The sequence below is a fragment of the Eleginops maclovinus genome, chromosome 7 (assembly GCF_036324505.1).
Source record: "Eleginops maclovinus isolate JMC-PN-2008 ecotype Puerto Natales chromosome 7, JC_Emac_rtc_rv5, whole genome shotgun sequence".
NCBI classification, from domain to species: Eukaryota; Metazoa; Chordata; class Actinopteri; order Perciformes; family Eleginopidae; genus Eleginops; species Eleginops maclovinus.
Window position 1 is genome coordinate 19,271,247 of NC_086355.1, and position 22,446 is coordinate 19,293,692.

Genomic DNA, 22,446 nt, shown 5'->3' on the forward strand with positions numbered 1-22,446 from the left:
GCTGCCATCTGACCCCGGTGGGCGGGTCCGCGAGTCAGATTTTTAAATTTAAATTTTTTTTAAATAAAAATGATATATATTATCAACATGAATTTACAATGTTAGTAATCCATTAGTAGGTAAAATAATGTATTTATGTGTTCAAATTTCCAAATTTTTTTTGGGGGGGATTATTTTTTTTTTATTATGTCAGAATACGTAATTTTTTTGGCGGCACCCCTGACACAGTCAGGGGCAGAGCTGGGCACAAATACATCATAAAGTATTTTGATACAAAATACAAATACTTGATCAAAAAATGTATCAAAATAAAATACAAAAATACTGGTCTGGAAAATGTATTTAAATACAATACAAGTATTTTGTATTTTGAAAATACAAAAATACACGCGAGATAATGCCTGTATTGAATACTGTCTGTAAACTGAGGAATGTACAATAAATAAAAAAGGAGACAGCTAACGCTACATTCAAATCCATTTTATTTTATCCATATTAAACAGAAAAACAGATCAGTTGTTCTTCAGGACAACCAACTTCTCCAGCATATCTGGTGTTAATGACCTTCTGTGAGGCCGGTTCACTAAGCCAGCAAAAGAAAACAGGCGCTCAACCGGGGCTGAGGATGGTAGGGTTGTGTTAAATCTCACAAAAAGCTGTTTCATCAAAGGGTATGCATTTAGTGAAGCCAGGTCTTTTCTGGGATCCTCCAAAAAATGAAGGGTCTCCAGTTCCGCCTTGCTGTGGCTGGGCAAGGCCTCGGCCTCCAGCTGGTTGACTGTTCCTGTAGAGATTGAAGACAACAGAAAAAAAACAAGAGCAATCAGAGATGGCAAGCTGGCCTCTGCCAGACACTATGCATGGACAAACAGACAGATAGACAACAATCAGACAGGGTCATAGCAATACCTAGCACAAACTCCCCCCCGAGGACCAAATAATGCATTCTTCAAAGTATAAATACTGAAATTGTCACCAAAAGGTAAAACATGCTATTGTTAATTACATAATTAAGTATTTTAAAGTGTAAAGAAATTCTTCTCACCTTGATCAGTGAACACAAAGAATTCGTCATTCTCCTCTGTGCTCGGTGTGGTCCCGTCACTCTCTGAGAGAAGTCCGAGTTCGTCTGCTGAGTGCAGCATCAGTTGCTGTATTCGCCTCTTCTCAGAAGCCAACCTCTGGGGTAACCACCTCATCTTAAAGTATGGGTGTGTTGTGGTTGCCAGGATGGCCTCATTCACGTCATGCTCCAGCATCAGAAAATTGTGGAAGCGTTTTTTGAACCCTGCTATGGTTGCTTGAAGAACGTGTGAGCAGTACCTCAAGTTTGATGCTTGCAGATCCTCCAGCTTGGCTTGAATGGTGAAAAGTGTTGGCAACAGCTCACCATAATAGCATGCAGATTGCCCTTGAAGCCGATCTATTGAGATGGCAATCGGTCGTAACACTCTGCAAAATTCCTCAATGTAGTCCAGTTCGACTTCCCTGAATGGTGGAAGTTGCAGGGCAGTCATGGCATCAGGGAGCTTGTCACGCAAGAATGACAACTGACTCAAGGAGTCATGCAGAGAATTCCACCTTGTAATGCAGGGTGTCTTGAGTTGCTGCTCGATTACTTTGCCTAGCGTTTCAGCACTCTTTGGTCTGCCAGATGCTGTCCATAATGCTGAGCACTTCGCCATCGTTGAATGATTCAGCCTGCTGAGAGTTGCATTGCTAGTGATCGATTTCTTGACATCAGTAGTTGAGATTAAACTCAGAGTATGTGTCGCACACCGGAGGTGTGGTGGTAAAATGATGGAACACTCAGATGCTTCTTCTCTCTCAGGATCTATGACCAGGAAGGACAGCTCATCGTCCAGCTCTTCAACTTCATCTGGGTCATTTGTTTTTCCAGTGACACTGAACTCTTTAAAGGCCTTTGCAAAGTTGGATGCATTATCAGTAACTGTAGACACAATGGTGTCTGAAGACAGCCCATATTCTGTGTGAATCTCATCCAACAGTTCTGCTATTCGGTTATAAGTATGGGGGCTGGGAAAATGCCTAACGGCAAGAGCGGCTGACTGCCTTTCCAGCGTGTCTCCATTGATCCAATGTACTGTTGCTCCCAAATAACTGGTTTTCTTTGTTGACCAAATATCCACTGTTGTACAAACACGGCGAACATTTTTAAGCGTCTCTTTTAGGAATGCTTTTTTTGTTGCAAATTCTTCATCAATCCGTCGTCCGAGTGTCCGTCTGGACATTACATTGGCACCTGGGTGAAGTCCCTGCACAAGCTCGATGAATTCTGTTTGTTCAACGGTGGCTAATGAGTGCATTCCTTTGACAACAAAGGATTTCACAAGGGAGTCGACTTTACTTTGTGATATTGTTGGGCTAGCATGGTCAAACAAACGAGTCTGCCTTAATGATGTTTTGGCTTTCTTCTGCTGGCCACTTGCACTTTCCTTTTTGTAATTTTCAAATTCCTGTAGATTCTCTGGGTGTTTTCTTTTCAAATGTGTCTTGAAATTTGTTGTTGCTTGATAAGAGCCACAAATAATGGCTTTCTTGGTTGTGCACAGCTGACACTCAGCTTCTATCTTTCCACTTGGATTTTGAGATACTACTTTGAAGAATTTCCCATCCAATATGGCACACCTAGGCCCAGTGGTACCTTCTGAAGATGTGGTGGCTTGAGGCTCACCTGACGCCTCTTCATCATCATGATTGTCACTCATCTCAGTTCAGTGGGACATCCTCTATTTCAAACGAAATTGTCAAAAAAAAAGTTGTTAGTCAGTTACTCTTCAACAGACACACACTTAAATCACATCATAAAAAAAGGAAAAACAATTAAATCCGAAACTGACTACTATATGCACTTGCATGAAAGGGCTCTTCTAACCTGCCAAGTGAAATATTACCTAGGATACTAATGATAAAGCGTTTGGAAGTGGAAAAACTAAAAGCCAGAGGTGTCAAAAGTAAAAGTAAAAGTACATTTTCTGGTGTAAGTACAACACTAGCACGTGGTAGCCTATTACATAGCTGTTAGACCATTTACTCCATTGTACCTAATGGGATAGATAGACTGCGTTGTTACTGAAAAACACTTCTAACAATCTAACAAGGACCCACCACAAACTTGATCCAACCAGTGTAGTCAGCTGATCGTAAGACAAGTACACAGGTCTACTGGTTACTCAGATAAGTTACCTGTGTTGGAAGGAAACTGTGTTTCTTTTCTTTCTTTTTTTTTTAACTTTTACTTTTGACATCTCTGCTAACAGCTGAGCTAAGCTCCATGCACAAAACTAACTACTATGCGCCATAACAGGCAGTGACTCCAAATCTAGTGATCTACAGATACTGAATTAGTTTTCAATAAATACAAATATAAAATAAATAATATGCCCTAGAAATGCTTAATACAGCCTACTGTATTGGTGTCTAATGGACTATTAAAAAAAAAAAAAGCCAAGTGTGAATATGATTTTAGAAGCTAAATGTGTAGTTTAAGATTATATAAAAGTGGGTTTTCAAGGATCCTCCCTAGCTTTGGTTGGAGCTCTAACAGGAACTGAATCTCCATATAATTAGTTAGTATGAATCAACATAGAAGACTTAATATTATTCAGAAATGCTTAGACCTAGCCTACTGCTCTATGATGGACATTTGTCAAGTGGCCCAAGCCCCTAAACAACACAATTTTCTCACGTTTTTTCACAATAAATAAATAAGTACTTTATTGACAGGTTATAGTTATGGATCGTTCTGGGCTCAAAACATTGTTATGAGCCCAGTTTAGCCTATCTCATTCTTTCGTTTGGTAATAGAATTTGGTACCGAGTGGAAAAGGAATTCGCCAGCTCGAGGTCTTGCCGTGGGAGGGAACATGCCTGCGAGGGCTCCTACAACATCACTAGGCCGATACAGGGGCTATTACGGGTTTAAACACAAAACTGGCGTTATTTGTTTTATTGGGGGTCATAGAAACGGGTCCTTTCTCGTTTAACATCAAATAATATGGCCGTGTTCCTCTACCGTTTCATCCAATTTAAAATTGGATCTCCTAACTGTCCTCAGTGAGAGTGACTAATTTAATCACCATATCTTACGTTTAGTACTAGTTTACCTTTTGCGAGTCAAGCATTCATGTTTGACCTCTCTGGTCTATATTTGATAAGCTACCTAGGCTACACTCTAAGAAACTTGCTCAATTTCGCTGACCTAAGCAATTTGACTGACCGTCATTTATCAACCCCTGCCTATCAAACACTCATCATTCAAGAGAAAGCTAACACTCGAAAATAGTCTAGTGCTTATGGTGTAATTCTGTTGACAATGTGTGTGGGAAGACTGTAGCATTTTTTTTATACAAAACATTTCACCTTAGTGTTGTTTCATGCCTCGAAAAGCCAGCAACAGAGCCGTGTAGGTGCAGGTCCTCTTCACTGCTGTAGTAGTGATGACTGCTGACGTCGCGGAGAAAAAATGGTCGCATTCAAGTCTCGATTGGGCGTGTCACGTGATTTACGTCTTGACCCAAAGATCTCTGGTGATTCGCTTAGTTTTACTGATTTAAAAAAAAGGTTTTTTGCAAAGTATTTTTGTATTTAAAATACCCAAATACAGCACCTCAAAGTATTTAAATACAAACTACATTTCATTTTTTCCAATCTTGTAAAAATACAAAATGCAAAATACTGAAAAGTATTTTAAATACGTATTTCAAATACATGTAGTTAAAATACTGCCCAGCTCTGGTCAGGGGGCACCCCAGTGTGCCGCGGCACCCACTTTGAGAAAGGCTGATCTAGACTGATGTGCATACAAGTGGCTTCGGTGACACTGGATGTTGTTACTGGCCCTTACAAAGCCCATCCGAAGCTGTTTTCTACAGCTACCAGCAATTCTGTTATCCTCTGGACCTTGCCTGTCACTACTCGCCAGTAATAGTCTGCTCCTATTAACACTGACAGTTGTGGATCATCAGCGCCCTCCAGTGGAAAATCAGCAAGCTGCAGAACCTTTCTCTTTAATTTGTTTTGGATCAGTTCACCAGACACCTTTATCACAGCACTGCACACTTGAGGGGTTTCCACTGCTTCGATCTCTATTCTTTGCTGTGAATTCCACACATGTTCCAGTGACACTTTCACAATGTTGTGCTGTGCTGTTACTGGAGAGGTGGCTTCAAAGGTATGGAGATGCAGCGTCTCCTGCCTTAACACTGGTAGTCTAAGTGCTTTAAATACACTGTCATGAACAAAGCATCTCTGGCGGCCTCCGTCCAACAGGAAGCGTATGATTTTTCTCCTGCCGGGCCCTCTGTCCACGCCTTAACTGTCTGTAGCAGGACTGTGTTCTGGGCATTAGCTTCTGGTTTAACTGCACTTGACACAGCGGATACCAGAGCATCTGTACTTCCACTGTCAGCATCTGGTTTAGCTTCTCTTTGATCACATACTGACAGGTGATGTCTGTGACCACACAAGGCACATGAAACACCCTTGACTGCAGAATTTTGCAATGTGTTTTGGGCCAAAGCACACATAGCATCTTCCCAGTTTCTGCCTTTTCTCTTTGTGAGCAGCCACAGAATTGTCTGGACAATGTTCCGGTTTATGGTTAGCACTGGCACAATATACACATGTCTGGTAGACATTACTTGCTGTGTGCGATGCAGTTGCTGAGGGCACATTCCATTTTTTAGGGTTGTTTTCATAAAGGGGGTGTGGCTCATCAGCTGCTCTGTTATTTGGCAGAATGTCCTTTTGAGTGTTAGCTGGTCTGGTTAGCTCTCTTTCTCTGCTCTGGACTGCATTCTGAAGGAACCGGATGAGTTCAGGTACATTCCATTCGCCACTGGAGCCTGAAATGCGTGTGTAGCTTAATGCTATGTCTTCTGGTATGAGCTGTAGTAGAAGTGGGCATAGCAGGCAGCCATATGTATCACTGTATACCCCTAAGGATTCTAGATTCCGGATTTGTATTTCACATTTATCATACAGGTGTGTGAGAGCTGCAACATCTGATGATTTTTTTCACACGAGTCAAGCTTAGTTGTTTGGACATGTGTACACTTACTACAATATCTTTTCTTCCAAAGCGGCTCTGAAGCATATCTACTGCGGCATCATAATTATCATCACTCATGGCTAGTCCCGCCACAGCTCTTGCTGCTGCTCCAGTCAGATAGGATCAATGGTAAGGGAATTTCTCCCTCTTACACAGTGCATCGTTGTCGTGGATAGCTGTTTCATATTGAGACCAGAATTCTTGCCTCTGGCTTATTTCTCCGCCGTACTTTTCTATTACTAACTTTGTAAATGTAAATGTAAATGTAAATGTACTTTATTTATACAGCCCTTTACAACAATCCTTTCAGAGTACCAAAGTGCTTTACATAGTGTAACAATAAAAAGACAGAAATAAAAACAATTTAAAAACAATAAAAACAGTGAGAGCAATAAAATACAGCAAAGTCAAATAAAATAAAACAAGATAAAAGCGCCATCGTTCTACTGGGTATTAAAAGCCATCCTAAATAAGTAGGTTTTTAGCCTGGATTTAAAAAGGCCCTGGACCGAGATGAGACGCATCTCGGTGGGGAGCTTGTTCCAGAGCCTGGGAGCAGCGACGGAAAAGGCTCGGTCACCCCAGTGTTTATATTTTGATCTGGGCGCTTCCAGTACAAGTTGATTTGTCGACCTCAACGCTCTACCTGGATCTCGGATGGTTAAAAGTTCGGATAAATATAATGGGGCAAGGCCATGAAGAGCTTTAAAAACAAACATTATAAGTTTAAAATCAATTCTAAAAAGGACAGGAAGCCAATGAAGGGAGTTAAGAACAGGGGTAATGTGCACACGTCTGTGAGTGTTGGTTAAAAGACGTGCCGCGGCATTTTGCACGAGTTGGAGGCGACTGAGGGAGGACTGAGAGAGGCCAACATAAAGTGCGTTACAATAATCTAGCCGTGAACTAATTAAAGCATGAATGGCTTTCTCGAGGTCGTGGCGGCTTAAAAACATTTTAACTTTAGCTAAAAGACGCAGCTGGAAAAAACTGGTCCTGACAACATTACTGATTTGTTTGTCGAACTTGAGATGACTGTCAAAAGTTACACCAAGATTTCTGACAGTTGAACTGAGCTTTGGAGACAGGGTGCCAAAGTCGGCTGACGCAGTATCTCCAAACACAATACATTCAGTTTTTTCATCATTTAAGTTAAGAAAATGTTGAGCCAACCACTGCTTAATATCAGCAATACAATCAAATAAAGAACAATGTGCACTGTTACTGTTTGGCTTCACTGGCAGATAGATTTGCAGGTCGTCTGCATAACAGTGAAAGGAAAGGTTGTGCCTGGCTATAATTGACCCCAGTGGTAACATAATAATAATAATAATAATAATAATAATAATAATAATAATAATACATTTTATTTGTAAGCGCTTTTCAATCCCTCAAAGACACTTTACAGATGAAAAATAAGTAATTAAAATACATTTAAAAACACAGAAACACAAGAAAACGCAGAAAAGTAGATACATTGTAAATAGAACAGCACAATACAACAGTCAGACAGAACAAAAACAGAATTAGGAAAAGTGGTGGTTAAGAATTATAGGCAGAGTGGAACAGGTGTGTTTTGAGTAGTGATTTGAAAAGTGTGAGGTCATTGCAGTCACGGATGTGGTTGGGGAGGGAATTCCAGAGGGTAGGGGCAGCAACGGAGAAGGCTCTGTCTCCCCAGGTTCTGTGCTTGGTTTTAGGGACAGTGAGGAGGTTGGCATCAGAGGAGCGGAGGTGACGGGGAGGGGTGTAGTGGTGAAGCAGGTCAGTGAGGTAGGAGGGGGCCTGGTTGTGGAGGGCTTTGTGGGTGAGAAGGAGGAGTTTGAATTGAATACGCTGAGGGACGGGGAGCCAGTGGAGGTTCTGGAGGACAGGGGTGATATGATCGCGTGAACGGGTGTGAGTGAGAAGACGGGCGGCGGAGTTTTGAATGTATTGGAGTTTATGGAGGAGTTTGGAGGTTGTACCATAGAAAATGCTGTTGCAGTAGTCGAGGCGGGATGTAATGAAGGCGTGGATCAGGGTTTCGGCGGCAGTGAAAGATAGTGACGGGCGGAGGCGGGAGATGTTTTTGAGGTGAAAGAAGGCTGTTTTGGTGACTTGTTTGATGTGATGGTTGAAGCTGAGGTTATTGTCGAAGATGATACCAAGGTTGCGGCAGAGGGGGGAGGGGGACAGTGTGGAGTTGTTGACAGTGAGGTGGAAATCTTGAGCTGTTTGGGTGAGGGAATTTGGACCAATGAGGATCATATCAGATTTGTCGTAGTTTAGTTGTAAAAAGTTTTCTTGCATCCAGGTTTTAATTTCCGAAAGGCAGTTTGACAGGATGGAGTGGGTTACAGGGGTGATGGATTTTGTTGAAATGTATAGTTGGATGTCGTCAGCGTAGCAGTGGAAATGGATACCAGGGCGACGGATGATTTGGCCAAGGGGAAGGAGGTAGACGATGAAGAGGAGAGGACCAAGCACAGAACCCTGGGGGACGCCTTGGGACAGGGGAGCAGTTGTGGAGGAGCAGTTGTTGACATAGATGAACTGTTTTCTGTCAGTGAGGTAGGAGTGTAACCAGGTGAGGGCAGTGTCGGTGATGTTGAGAAGGGATTTCAGGCGGGAGAGTAGGATAGAATGGTTGATGGTGTCGAAGGCGGCGGAGAGATCAAGGAGGATGAGAATGGAGAGTAGGCCGGAGTCGGAGGAGAGAAGGAGGTCATTTGTGATTTTGAGGAGGGCGGTTTCGGTGCTGTGTTGGGTGCGGAATCCAGATTGAAATTGTTCAAAGAGGTCATTATTGTTGAGGTGGGATTTGATTTGAGAGGCAACGACGCGTTCCAGTATTTTTGACAGAAATGGGAGGTTGGAAATGGGCCGGAAATTGTTCATGATGTCAGGGTTTAGACCGGGTTTTTTGATGATGGGGGTGACAGCAGCTAGTTTGAGTGAAGGGGGAACGGAGGGAAAGCTGAGGGAGGAGTTGATGATTTTGCAAATAAGTGGGGCGATGGTGGGGAAACAGTACTTAACAAGAGAGGATGGGATGGGATCTAATGTGCAGGTAGAAGTTTTCATGGTTGAGATGATTCTGGATAGGTCGGCCGGGGAGGTAAGTGTGAATTTGGAAAGGGGTATGGAGGTAAGAGGGGTGGATGGGAGTGCGGAGGGTAGAGGGGTGGGGGAGGCGGTTAGTGAACTGTAGATCATATCAATTTTGGTTTGGAAGAATGAGAGGAAAGAATTGCATTTATCTACGGTAAAGGAGTTCGAGATGTTGTCGATGGGGTTTAGAAGTTTGTTAACAGTGGAAAAGAGAGCCTTGTGGTTGTTTGAGCCGGTGTGAATGAGGTTTGAGTAGTATGCGGAGCGGGCAGTGTTGAGGGCGGCTTTGTACTGTAGAAGGTGATCTGTGTAGGCTTGGAGATGGACTGTTAAACCGGTTTTTTTATGGAGACGTTCGAGTTGGCGCTTGCGGGTTTTCATGTGGCGGAGATCAGGGCTGTACCAGGGGGCAGAGTGTGTGAATGTGACAGATTTGGATTTGATGGGAGCCAGTTGATCAAGACAGGAGGAGAGAGATTTGTTGTAGTAGTTAACGAGGTCAACGGGGTCAGTGGACAGCGGGGGAGGGTAGGTGGACAGAATGGTGGAAAGAGAGGCTGAGAAGTCTTGGGGGGAGATGGATTTGAGGTTTCTGAAGGATATTGTGCGTTTGATCTTGGGGAGGGGGGTGGGGAGATGGATGTCCATGGTGATAGCCAGGTGATCGGAGATGTGGAGGTTGATGCTGGAGAGTTGTTGAAATGTGAGCCCGGTAGAGCAAACCAAGTCCAGGGTGTGGCCATGATTGTGTGTGGGGAAGTTGACATGTTGAGTGAAATTGAGGCAGTCCAGTAGTTCCAGAAATTCAGAGGCATGTTTGCAGTTTTTATTGTCAATATGGAAGTTGAAGTCTCCGAGGAGAAGAACTGAGGGTGAGGTGGATGTGAGCTGTGTGACAAGGTCAGAGAAGTCAGAGAGAAAGGATGGGTTGTGCTTGGGGGGGCGATAAATGACTGCAATGACCAGGGGGGCGGGACCAGAGAGTTTGAAAGCAATATTTTCGCAAGATAGAACGGGAGGGGTGGGTATGGTGGTGATTTTGTATGTGTTTTTATGGATTGAGGCTACACCACCACCTCTTCCGGTGTGACGGGGGAGATCAATGTATGTGTATCCAGAGGGGGTGGCTTGATTGAGTGTGAAATAGTCCAGATGTTTGTGCCATGTTTCGGTAATGCAGAGAAAGTCCAGGTTATTATCGGTGATGAATTCGTTTAAAATGAGTGCCTTGTTGTTGAGTGAACGGATGTTTAGTAGAGCCAGTTTAAGGGAATGCTGCTGTGAGATTGGATGTGAGGAGTGGGGGAGTGGGCGGAGGTTGGATTTGGACCGTTTTGAATGTTTTGATGGGGGTTTATTCTTGTTGACAGAGGTGACCCAGTTGGGGCAGAGGGGTCTGACTGAGATGATGGGTTGAATTGGGAAAGCAGCAGCAGAAGGGGACAGTGACGGCTGGGGCCTGTAGGGGGAGCTACTGCGTATGTAGGAGATATTAGAGTGAGAGGACACGGGGGAAGAGGAAGCAGTATGCAGTGTGGGAGGTGGCCTGTTGGGGGCAGTATTGGGGGTAATATGATCCCCTTGCAGAGAGGTCACCTGTAGTGGTGTAGAGGGCTGAGGTGAACACGGGTCGAGGGGATCTAGTCAGGCGTGTGCGGAAGAATCACCAGCTCGCTGTGGTGTACCCAGGGCCGCAAGTTTTACGGCGGACTTAATGTTCTCGGCGAGTTTGAACGTGCCTACACTGCTGGGGTGGATTCCATCATGATGGTAAAAAGACGGACGCTCCCAGAAGAGGTCAAAATTATCGATAAACTCTACACCATGGGCCCTACATGTAGATCGTAGCCAAGTACACAGCCCAAAGACACGGCTGAACCTCATGTCGCCACGACGGAAAGGGGGAGTTGGTCCGGAGATAAACACGGACCTGCCGCAACGCTTTAAAAAGTTAATAAGTTCGGTGAAAAGGGCTTTGACTTGCTCTGAAAGCAATTGAGCTATGTCGTTGGTACCCACGTGGACAATGATTCTGTTTATAGATATCGGAAGGGAGGGGAGAATGTTCAGCAGCTTTTTTATAATAACAGTGATAGTAGCCCCAGGGAGAGAGTGTGTGATTGCGTTAAAGTAGCGCACTTTCTTGATTATTGAGTCGCCGATGATCAGTGTAGATGGGGGGAAAAGCGGAGGAGGAGGAGAGCTGTTTGCCGGAGGATGAACCGACCCAGAGCCCCTGGACTGAGGCCCCCTATGAGGACATGGTTCTGATCTGGATAAGGGGTCCTCTTCAGCAGACAATGGGCCAGGGTGGACTCCCGACCTCCCGATGACTGCCTCCTTCAGAAGCCGCCGGCGAGCGGAAGATGCTCCCTGCCGTCTACACTCCGCAGCAGCTCCAGACGAGCCTCCGCCGACGCTGGCAGAAGACGAGCTCACATCTCCAGCTGCAGGCTGCCTGTATGCCCGGGTGGTGAGGGACAGAGGCATTGGTTGCACTGCACTGGGGGGAGCTGAGGGCAGGTGGTCACCTGCCGCCAGCCCATCCGCCCGACTGGAGGCTGGAGCTGGAGGCTGGAGTTGAGCCAGAGCCTGGGGTGGAGTCGGAGCCGGAGCCTGGAGTGGAGTCGGAGCCGGCGCCCGGAATGGAGCCGGGGCCGAAGCCTGGAGTGGAGCATGGAGTGGAGGGGCCGGGGATGGGGCGACAGCCAGGCGGCGAGACGGGGCCGGTGGAGGGCCCGAGGCCCGCGGATCAGCGTTCGTCCCCGGCCGATGGATGGCCTGGTCGGGGAAGTCGACGTCCCTTGAGCTAGTAACCGGGGCCGGGGGATCCTCTTTATCCAGTGGAGTAAAGCGGTTGAAGAGGTCCAGGATGGGTGATTTACGCATCTCAACTGTTTGCGTTGGCTGCCCACGGATCTGTACTACGGACCATGATGACTGTGGTGTGGAGCACTTGGACGGATCCCAGGCGACCGTGTCCTGGAGGGAGGATGTGAAGGCAGCCAGCCTCTTGGATTGCCCGGCAGCAACGTTTATGAAGCCGGACAGGAGGGATTCTTTGGTTCGCAGCTTATCGGTAAGTTTTTGAATTTCCTTTTTTAGGTCGGTGATTTGCTTAGTGGCTTGGCTAAGAAGTGTAGAGTCCTCGGGTGTTGTCATGCTGAGTATTTATCTTGAGTTCATGTACAAAGAAAAAAGGATAGGGCCAAGAATAGATCCTTGTGGGACTCCACAAGAGAGAGGAGCACTGGAAGAGGACAGGTCACCAACCATAACAGAGAAAGTCCTACTGGACAAATAAGATGTAAACCACTTCAACCCGGTGCCGTGGATGCCAACATAATTTTTTAGACGTGACAGGAGGACTGCATGGTCCACCGTGTCGAAGGCTGCTGTCAAATCAAGCAGCACTAAGATAACGGGGCACTTGGCATCCACAGACAGAGCAATATCGTTGTGCACCTTTAACAGTGCAGACTCAGTACTGTGGCGAGACCTAAACCCAGATTGGAACTTCTCGAGTACGGAGTTGTCATCCAAAAAGGACTGTAATTGTATAAAAACAGTTTTTTCTAAAACCTTAGAAAGAAAGGGCAGATTGGAGACAGGTCTAAAATTTGATAACACAGAGGGGTCAAGATTAGGCTTTTTAAGAAGGGGCCTGACCACAGCATGTTTAAAAGCATCTGGAACAGTTCCTAATCTAAGGCAGGAGTTGATAAAAACCAGGAGACTAGGCCCCACAGTATTAAAAACCATTTTCAGCACTTTGACAGGGACAGTATCCAATGGGCAATTTGTAGATTTCATGGATTTCATTATGTCACCAAGAGAAAAAAGGGAAACCAACTCAAACTGTTCAAACACAGCAGAATGAGCTGGGGCAACGAGCAGATCATTGTTAGTATTCATGGTGACACTCTTACTGATATATTTTCTGACAGAATCCACTTTGTCAACAAAATGATGAAGAAAATTCTCACAAGTGGCTATTGAAACATCAGTCACTGCAGAAGTGCATGGATTAACAACAGCATTAATTGTATCAAATAACACCTTGGGACAGTGACTGCTGGAAGAAATAATATTAGAGAGGTACTGAGATTTTGCTTCACGCACAACTCTCTGATAATCAGCGAGACAGTCCCTTAATATTTGCAGAGACACATGCAGTTTGTCCCCCTTCCATCTGCGTTCCGCCTGCCTACAACGTTGCCTAGTGGCACGGGTGGTGTCGTTCAACCAGGGATCCGTTCTTGGTTTAGAAGATTTTCGCCTAAAAGGGGCAATAGTGTCCAGAATCCCAGCACAGGTGGAATGGAAGGAGGAGAGAAAAAGGTCAGGACAGAGAGGGGAAGCCAATCCGTTCATGGCAAAGAACTGAGGACCTTGAAGGCAGCAGAAAATTCATCGGCCGTGGAGGGAGTGATGATCCGCCGCTGACGGGATGGATCAAGAGGTTTGCTGACTGGTTGGGGCGCCATCAGTTCAAAAACAACAGGGAGGTGATCTGAGATTGCAGTCTCAGAAATCTCTTTGAGGGAAACTGAGAGCCCAAATGAAATAACAAGATCCAATGTGTGCCCAAGATGGTGCGTTGGTTTATCCACGGATTGAATTAAATTAAAAGTTGCCAATAGGGTTTTAAAGTCAGTGGCAAATTTGTCAGATGGGCAACAGACGTGAACATTAAAATCCCCACAGATCAGGAGCTTGTCATATTTTGGGAGAGTATCAGCCAGAAACTCAGAGAACTCTTGAATAAAGCCCTTATTATATTTCGGAGGGCGATAGACAACTGCACACAACACAGGACTTGCAAACTCCACTACAAACAATTGCAGTTCAAACGAGGAGTATGGACCTGTGGGAAGAAGCCGACATTTAAAACTGTCATTGAACACAGCAGCAAGCCCCCCCCCTCGCCCCACACTCGCGGGGAGCTGAAGAAAGAACAGCTGGGTGGGAGGAGCTCAGAAAATGCGCTGTTTTCACCTGGTTTCAGCCTTTGGCAGTTTAACGTCAGTGTTAATTTTGACAGTAAATTCTGATTTAGTCTTAGTCTTAGTCTTTTGAATAACAGACCGTTTAGTTTTAGTCATATTTTAGTCATCTGAAATCTTTTAGTCTTAGTCTAGTTTTAGTCGACTAAATATCATCAGTTTTAGTCTTAGTCTAGTCTTAAGTCTTTTAGTCTTAGTCTAGTTTTAGCAGACCACCTAATAGCAGATAAGTCGACTAAATCTACCGTGGACTTCGTTGAATAAATGTTTCACCAGAATTGGAATGGTATTAAGGTTTGAATATGCAATACAGACAGAGATTTAACAGAACAAAACATGTATTTTATTTTACTTTTAATGTCAAAAACACTGACCATGGCTTTTTCACAAAAGATAATCTCAAATAAAGTTAGCATAAGGCCTGCTCTCCCTGAAAAATATACATGCTCCCTGAAAAAGATATGCATTCTCCTTGAATGATATGTATTGCATATGACATCTATTTCAATAATATTGTCTTTCATCTTGAAAGAATAAATCACCTAACTCAAAAAAAATAAACAAATAAATAAAGTGCAATTCTCAAAAATAATAATACAACTATTGGTTGTAATGCCATTGCACAAGGTAGATACAGAAAATGCACTACTGATAACGTTCACGTACTGTACCTCAAGATAACTTAAATTACTGTTAGGCTACAATGCCTTACAAAATCAACAAGAATTCTCAAAAGTAGAATAAAAGATGTATTGGCTGTAATACTCCTTAATGTTCAAGTAAATGGAAAAAAAAAAACACCCTGCTGTGCTGTCTCAGCATTTAAAATACAGGTAAATATCACATTAAACTAAAAAGCACACAACTCTGTAACTAAGCATCATCTTCTTAGTCATTACTCTGTGCATTGTGAGCAAAATCACTTAGATTTGAAAAGGAAAAACAAAACATATGTAGCCTAAAAGAAAATATGCATTGGTTGAAATGTCATTGCACACAAAACAAAATATTCTTCTGTTAATAATTCGAAGTAGTATCAATGAGCTAGTATCAAGGAGCTCAACTCAAGACAAGTGAATTACATGCTCAGCTGTAATGCCATTATTGCATGGAACAAGAAAAATCTCTCTGCTCTCATATTAAACAAAAAACAAAACAAATACCAGACCGGAAACTCTAAGTTGTGCATATACTGCTACAGCTGTAATGCTGTAAATAGCAGTGAATACAACAGTTCTATTTGTTTCTGTTCATTTTAAGGAAAGCACTTCGCTCCAAGCTGACCCTTCCTCTGTTGCGCCGTCCTCTTGTGAGGTCACCTGTGATGCTGAATACTCTCTCTGCAAAAGCTTGAGAAGCTGGCATAGCCAACAAGTCCAAAGCAAAAGGTTTTAAACTGTGATAAAAACTGTCACTCTTTTCCAGCCAGAAGTCTGTTCCTGTGTCCTCAGTGATGGGATGTGAAAGTTCTTCCTTGTACTTAATGATCTGCTGCCTGACGCTGGTTGTGGAGGTTTTCTGTTTAGGTCTTGTGGTGCGGCATTTTGAGAGGAACCTAAACACCGGCTGCTTTGAAGATGGCGCTGGTTCTGGTTCCTCAATGACTTCTTCTGCATCATCGTCAGACTGGTGGTCCTCCTGTCTTGTGTGTGGGAGGAAAGTGCATTTGACCACATAGTCTTCTGCCTGTTTCAGCAGTTCCTGGATATTTCCATCAGCTACATCAACATTAACAAGGATTTCACAGACAGTTGGGTTGACAAAGCAGGCAGCTGCTGCAAGTGGTGAGAACTTTTCATCGGTTGGATCCAAGAGGCAAGCAAAACGCAGGTTCAGATTTGATCTCATTTTCTCTGCAAGAGTGGCGAGGTCTCTGTACCGGCTGTTCTCTGCAAAGTCAGCTAGGTGGCTCAGCAGATCAAAGAGGGCAGGAACCACTAGGGACATAGATGTGGTGTCACTCTGGAGGGTTTTAGTGTGTTCTGCAAAAGGAAGCAGTAGGTCACGCAATGATGAAAGCTTTTGCCACTCACTAGTAAGCAAACTGTCCCATCCCATGTCATTTGTGATTTGACAGACAGTATCTTTGACTGTGAGGAGTCGTGTGACCATGTTGAATGTGCTTGACCAGCGTGTGGGGCAGTCATTTACAACAATGACACCACACTGGTCTAGTAGCCTCTGTGTTGCAACTGAGGACTTGCGAAAGAGCTTCACCACAGACCTTGCTTTATCGAGGACTCTTTTGACAGTTGTTTCTTTCTGCAACATGTGGACCACAAGTTGTATGGTATGCACCACGCACGGCGTCCGGGCCATTTCCATGTCGACATGATGGTACCTAATAACAAGAAAAGACAACCAAATAAGTCTAAACCTAATAAAGTGTCTGGTGTGGGTCTGTATATACGTAGTGTGTGGCAGGGGGGACATCATTCATGTGATAATTGACTATAATGTAAAATAATAAACTAAACATGGCTCACCGCTGGTCATCAATTTCAGAGTCACTTTCCATCGCGGTTTCGGACCCAGGGGAGTCAGCCTCAGAGCTGGTTTCTTCTGCTGTGGTGTTTTTAAAGGCTGCCACCATGTTACTTCCATTGTCCGTTATTACCGTCAGGATCTTCTCCTTCGGTATGGCCCACTCTTGTATACATTCGTCCACACATGCCTTAATAGACAGTGCAGTGTGTGGGTGAGCTACTTGTTCAAGGGCCAACAATATGTGTGCAGGTTTGATTTGTTCAACACAAAAGTAGCATGCGCTAATAGCAAGGAATGAGGCGGTCAGTCCTTTTTTTGTCCACAAGTCAAGGCCAATGGATACTCTCCGGGCAGCAGCCAGTCTCTGTTTGAATTTTTGTCTTTCATGTTCATATTGTGTTTCAATCAAATTGCTAATTTTAGTTTTCTTTGGAATTGCTAGTCTCCTATCTACTATCTCCATCATTTGCACAAAGTCCTCGTCTTCAATTGTTGTGAGTGGTAAACCTGTGCGTCCAATCCATCTGGCTATGGCCTGCTCCTTGGTCTGTTGCTCCTTTGATTCCATTTTGTACTTTGAAGAACTTTGGAAAGCTGTAGAGATAGTCTGCTGCTGGGTTGAACTTGCACTAGCAGCACTAGCTTTATTTCCCCTTGGCCCATGGTCATCAGACGTCTTCTGTATCTGTGAGGGAGAATAAAGGGAGAATCAAGTTGTGAATCAAGTAATCAAGTCTAGTTTCCACGGAGATTGTGTTAAACTAGCGGGCTCGTAAACGATGCCGTTAGTAACCAACATCCCACTGAACAGTAACGCTTAATGACCTTATAGTTCACCTTTTACCTTAATAATATTCGCTGAAATTATCCAGGTAGCAATTAAAGCATGTTATAGACTTGAAATGAACAATATTAGCTGGCTAGTTAGAGATAATCCTGACTGTCATCAGTGCCTCAAAACGAACCTTTTATGTTAACGTTTTGCCTAGCGAACGGAAGGAACCGAAGCATATTAGCTTCTAGGCTCACAAGACATCCACATGAATTCTGTTTTTCCCCCCCCTCTATTTTATTCCATCACAGTAAAGGTTAATGATCTTATCGTTCATCTTACCTTAAAAACATTCACTGAAATTATCCAAGTAGCAATTAAAGCATGTTATAGACATGGACTGAACAATACTATCTTATAGCTGGCTAGTTAGAGATAATCCTGACTGCCATCAGTGCCCCAAAACAAACTTTTTATGTTTTGCCTAGCGAACCGAAGCTCATGATAGCTTCTAGGCTAACAACCATAGACTGTAAAAAATAGCTAACAACACATCCACGTGAATTCTGGTGGTTTAATTTAGCTTCTATTTTATTCCAAGTTTAGCGCAAACACAGTGGTTTATGTGATAAAATAACGTGTATGCTTACCTTCGCATGTATCTCTGGATGCACCGACTGCAAATGTCGTTTCAAATTTGTCGTGTTTTTTCCAGTTATTTTGGCTCCACACGGCTGGCAGGTGGTCTTGTTTTCATTAGTATGATAAGTAAAGTGTGACCAGATATCAATTCTTCTTTTTCTTCCCAGTTCTGACATTTCTTTAGGCTAATTCTTTAAGTCATTTGCCGCCCTTTGAAATGACTGCTGCAAAAAGGCTGCTTCTACGAGACTCGCTCTGATTGGACTTTTTCTTCTTCTTCTTTATGGCGGTTGGCAACTAACTTTTGATTGGATTTCTTCCCAACTTGTCACACAAAAAAAGTAATTCTGATGGGATCTCTTCTCCATTCGTCCCTCCCTAATATGTTCGTCTTATTTTTATTCGTTGACTAACGTGTCCGTTATATTAGTCACAGTCTTCGTCATCATATCTGACTTTTTATTTAGTTTTTATTTAGTTTCCGTCCGTGAAAAAGGTTCGTTGACGAATATTTTTCGTCATAGTCTTCGTCAACGAAATTAACACTGTTTAACGTTCTGTTTATTCAGTGGTCTGACTGAAGCTGTGCTCACATCGCTCACCCGCACAGTCACTGAGTCCCGCGCTTTCTGAATGAGTCTGGTGGCGCGGGATTTCCACGTGAGAATGCGGTACTGATAATCCTGAGTGTGAGCAATCTCTGCCTCCAGTTCGTCCGTGGGCATTTCATCCTCAATGCCTTTGTCTAAGTCCATTAAACTTTCTTCCTTGTTCAACAGTATAGCCAGCATTTCACGGAGTCTTTCCAAATCTGGTTCATCTTTGCTCACCTCCTCATCTATTCGAGTTATCAGCTTCATTGTCGAGGCTTGTATTGATCCCCGCTTCTGCGCTCAGTCATTTCAGCAGTTAGCATTAGCTACTTAGCTTTTAACTATGACACAGTTCAAAGTCTTGTATTTCCGGGTTTCGGCACACAAATGTTGTGTAGTGGAATAATGACCAAAGCGGGTCTAGTTCAAACTGAACATTTGCTCTGTAACACAACAGTTTACAAAGGTAATGGTGATAAAAGTTGAACATGCACTCAACATCTCGTATTCTAATTGTTTCCCTAACCAGAAACACAGCGACTAGCAGTTAAAAATAAAAGCATTTCTTGTCAAGGATTACAAAATTAAATCAGTTATTAAGTTACAACACAAGGTGAAAGCTCCCCTTGATGCAGTATGCCTTGCAACTCAGCTGCAGATCTGTTAATAATGCCTAACAGAGACAGGGCCTTTTGCTTAACCCATTCATGGCCAGAGGATTTCTGCAGATTGTATTTTAGGAGCTGCCTATATTATGTAATATTGAGTTATATTTTGTAACAGCGGAAAACACATGGATTTTAGTCACCACACTTCTACAGGTGCACTAATACCTATTTGTAGGGATGGGAATTGATAAGATTTTTACGATTCCGATTCCCTTATCGATTCTGTGAAACGATTCAATTCCTTATCGATTCTCTTATCGATTCCAATTTGGGGGAAAAAGGAGAATAAACAGTTTGATGTAACATTTATCTTTGTTTTAATGAAAAATATTCTATTGTGACAGTTACTTATTAATCTCTAATAACAAGTGTGTGTGTGTGTGTGTGTGTGTGTGTGTGTGTGTGTGTGTGTGTGTGTGTGTGTGTGTGTGTGTGTGCACTCAAGTAGTAGTAGGGAAAATTAACAGTTCTTTTGCAGAAATATGAGCATATCTGCTTTTTCTGGAAGGATACGGGATCTTTCGGGGCTTATGGTGTCTCCAGCCGTGGAGAACACCCTCTCAGATGGGGTGGAGGAAGCCTGCACACAGAGGTAGTTTTCAGCCAGTCCAGATAGCAAGGGCAGCGTATCCTGCTTGTTCCACCACCACAGTGCGGCGCTATCCCTGCAGGGGATGGAGGGCAGGCTTTTGTAGAACTGGATTTCCTGATCCACCTTCTGAGCCAGGGAAAGACGGGGCTGTGATTCACGGATTGACTGCAGCTCGTTGTCCTCCTCCTCGAATAGTTCTTCCAAGGCTGTCTTTTTTGATGGTGGTGGCAGTGCCTGAAATTAAATGAACATGAAGTAAAAAAAAAAAACATATATAAGTCAATAATCATGACAAAACAGCATCCAAAGGTCATTACAAATGAATGAGTTAACTTACATAGTGTTCCTCTCTCTTCCTCCTCCCCATCTTCGCAGCCTTCCCTCTGTGTCTCTCCTTCCCCTGGGAGCTTGAGAAGTGATGTAAACACATTAATAACTTTTAACACAGAGCCGTAGAAGGTCTCACTCACAATGGAATCAAATGCAATGATAAGACAAACAGAATTTAAACAGAAATTAAAATACCTCATCTCTTGCTGCCACTGTATTTGCTGTTATTGCAGCTTCCCTGATCCTGTCCCAGACTGCATCACTTTTCACTTTGTATTTAAATCTGGGGTCCAAGATGGTGGCTTCCTCCAGGAATCTCTGAATGTCAGTTCCCTTCAATTTCAAAAAGGAGGATAGGATGACATTAGACTAGTGGTACAAATTGGCCTAAAGCATCAAGGTAAGATTAAATGTAGTTGTGCTTACCTGGTAGCGTTTGGAGAGATCCTTCCAAATGTTCTCCTTGATGCTCCTTGTGAACGCAGAGTCACCTTCCTGCACAGTGTACTGTTGCTCCAGCTTCTGCAAGATGGGCAAAATCTCACCGCAGGTTGCACTTTTGTCGCTGGAGACGGCCAGTGTGGAGGTGTAATGCTTCCGCATGAGATGCACAAACTCCTCTGCTTTCCTTAAGTCCTCGTTGCCTATTCTGTCCAACCTACAATGTAAATAAAAACAGAAAAAGATGTATGTAGCACAAATAAACAAAAACAAAACCAGTCAAAGTTTAAAAAAAAGTTTAAGTCATATTATCATTTAAAATATATATCACCTTTCCTTCTCCATGGGCCTTCTTATGCGTGGATCTATGGCTGCAGCCTGGATAGTAGGGAACTGCTCGGTGAATCTCTCCATCATCAAATAGAGGGAATTCCATCTGGTCCTTACATCCAGGAGGAGCATGTGCTTGGGCAGCTCTGAGGGTTCACATATACACAACACAATGTAAATATTTATTATCTAATAATTTACATACACATACCTATACATGTATATTTTCATGTACATATAGTATAATGCTTGCAATGTACTGTAAGGAGAGTATCTTACTGAGCAAGTCTTGTTTCTCTTTAAGAACAACTTTTGCCATGTGGGACCTCTTCATCCAGACAACAACTGCTCGAACTCGTGCTGCCCAATTGGATATGGCAGTGCAGTTGTACAGCTTTTGCGCTCCCAGGTTCAGCGTATGAGCGAAGCATGGAAATTTGACAATTTGCAGCTGTTTGATGGCTACATCCATGTTCGCTGCATTGTCTACAGTTGCTGCCACAACCTTTTCCCGTACACCATATTCTTCTAAAATGTAATCAATCTCCTCTGCTACAGCTGAGCCTGTCTGAGATTGGTACACGGCTTTGGTTTTTAGGACCTTTTCCTTTACCTGGCCATTGCTCACGTAGTGCAGAGTAACCGTGAGATAATGATCCTGACAAAAGCTTGTCCACCCATCAGCCGTGATAGCTGCCTTTGACACTGTTTTCAGTTCAGAGATCACATTTCCCTTTTCCACACCATACCAAGCAGGGATTAAGTGGTTGGTTAAGCTTTCCCTGCTGGGGGCTTTGTATTTTGGATTGAGAACCTTTGTCCTCTCCCTAGAAAACATATGAAAATGAATGAGTGTAAACATCTGTTTAATGAGGAGGAAAATATTCTATTCTATTCTATTCTAATCTGACATTTGATAATCTGACAACAACCTCACATTCACCTACCGAAATTCAGGGGCGTCTACTGTAGAAAATGGGTGCAAACCCTTAACAACAAATTTGGTAACTGCCCGGTGACATTCTTCTACCTTTGCCTGGGACATTTTATTTCTGCCTGCCTCGACGAAAATAGAAGCCAGAGGTAAACGGGAGCAAGTGCTGCTAGCCTCTGAGTCAGCCAGACTACCCGTCTCGTCCCGGTCATCATCTTGTTCTAAATCTAACGAAGAAGGCATTCGTTTGATGAAAAAGCAATACTGTACAATTTCGGGAAATAAACTAATTTCCCACCTCCCTTTGACTTAAATAAATGAGCGTCACCTTTCTCTGGCTCCCTGAATCGGCGGCGCAACTTACTAGCATGTTTCATTAGCTACATAGCAACAGCTAGAATTCTTCCCTAGAACTACGGATGCCTTGCCATCAAGTAAGCTAATTAAACATGCTAGCAAGGAACGGCTTGATTAACCAGAAACAT

General features: G+C 43.5%; 2 protein-coding genes and 1 long non-coding RNA gene across 4 annotated transcripts; all 3 read right to left on the reverse strand.

Annotated features, from left to right (window-relative positions):
* Positions 1-459: 459 nt before the first annotated feature.
* Positions 460-4,717, reverse strand: LOC134866814 (uncharacterized). The gene is made up of 3 exons (XR_010166074.1): positions 4,384-4,717; positions 1,046-2,750; positions 460-784 (listed from the first exon to the last, which is right to left on the reverse strand). It is a non-coding gene; the product is annotated as an uncharacterized LOC134866814 (long non-coding RNA).
* A 10,359-nt stretch (positions 4,718-15,076) lies between these two features.
* LOC134866958 (E3 SUMO-protein ligase ZBED1-like) lies at positions 15,077-18,605 on the reverse strand. Of its 2 annotated transcripts, XM_063887196.1 has the most exons (4): positions 18,082-18,605; positions 16,659-17,344; positions 16,397-16,513; positions 15,981-16,154 (listed from the first exon to the last, which is right to left on the reverse strand). In XM_063887196.1, the coding sequence occupies exons 1-4, from the start codon at positions 18,247-18,249 to the stop codon at positions 16,145-16,147; spliced, it is 981 nt and encodes a 326-aa protein (XP_063743266.1). In that variant the 5' UTR covers positions 18,250-18,605; the 3' UTR covers positions 15,981-16,144. The 2 variants fall into 2 exon arrangements, with proteins under 2 accessions (XP_063743265.1, XP_063743266.1); XM_063887195.1 differs by having other exon boundaries at positions 15,077-16,513.
* Positions 18,606-19,794: 1,189 nt separating this feature from the next.
* On the reverse strand, positions 19,795-21,840 carry LOC134867452 (E3 SUMO-protein ligase ZBED1-like). Its single transcript, XM_063888015.1, has 6 exons — positions 21,307-21,840; positions 21,029-21,173; positions 20,683-20,914; positions 20,452-20,589; positions 20,244-20,333; positions 19,795-20,160 (listed from the first exon to the last, which is right to left on the reverse strand). The coding sequence occupies exons 1-6, from the start codon at positions 21,497-21,499 to the stop codon at positions 19,795-19,797; spliced, it is 1,164 nt and encodes a 387-aa protein (XP_063744085.1). The 5' UTR covers positions 21,500-21,840.
* Between the last annotated feature and the right edge of the window lie 606 nt (positions 21,841-22,446).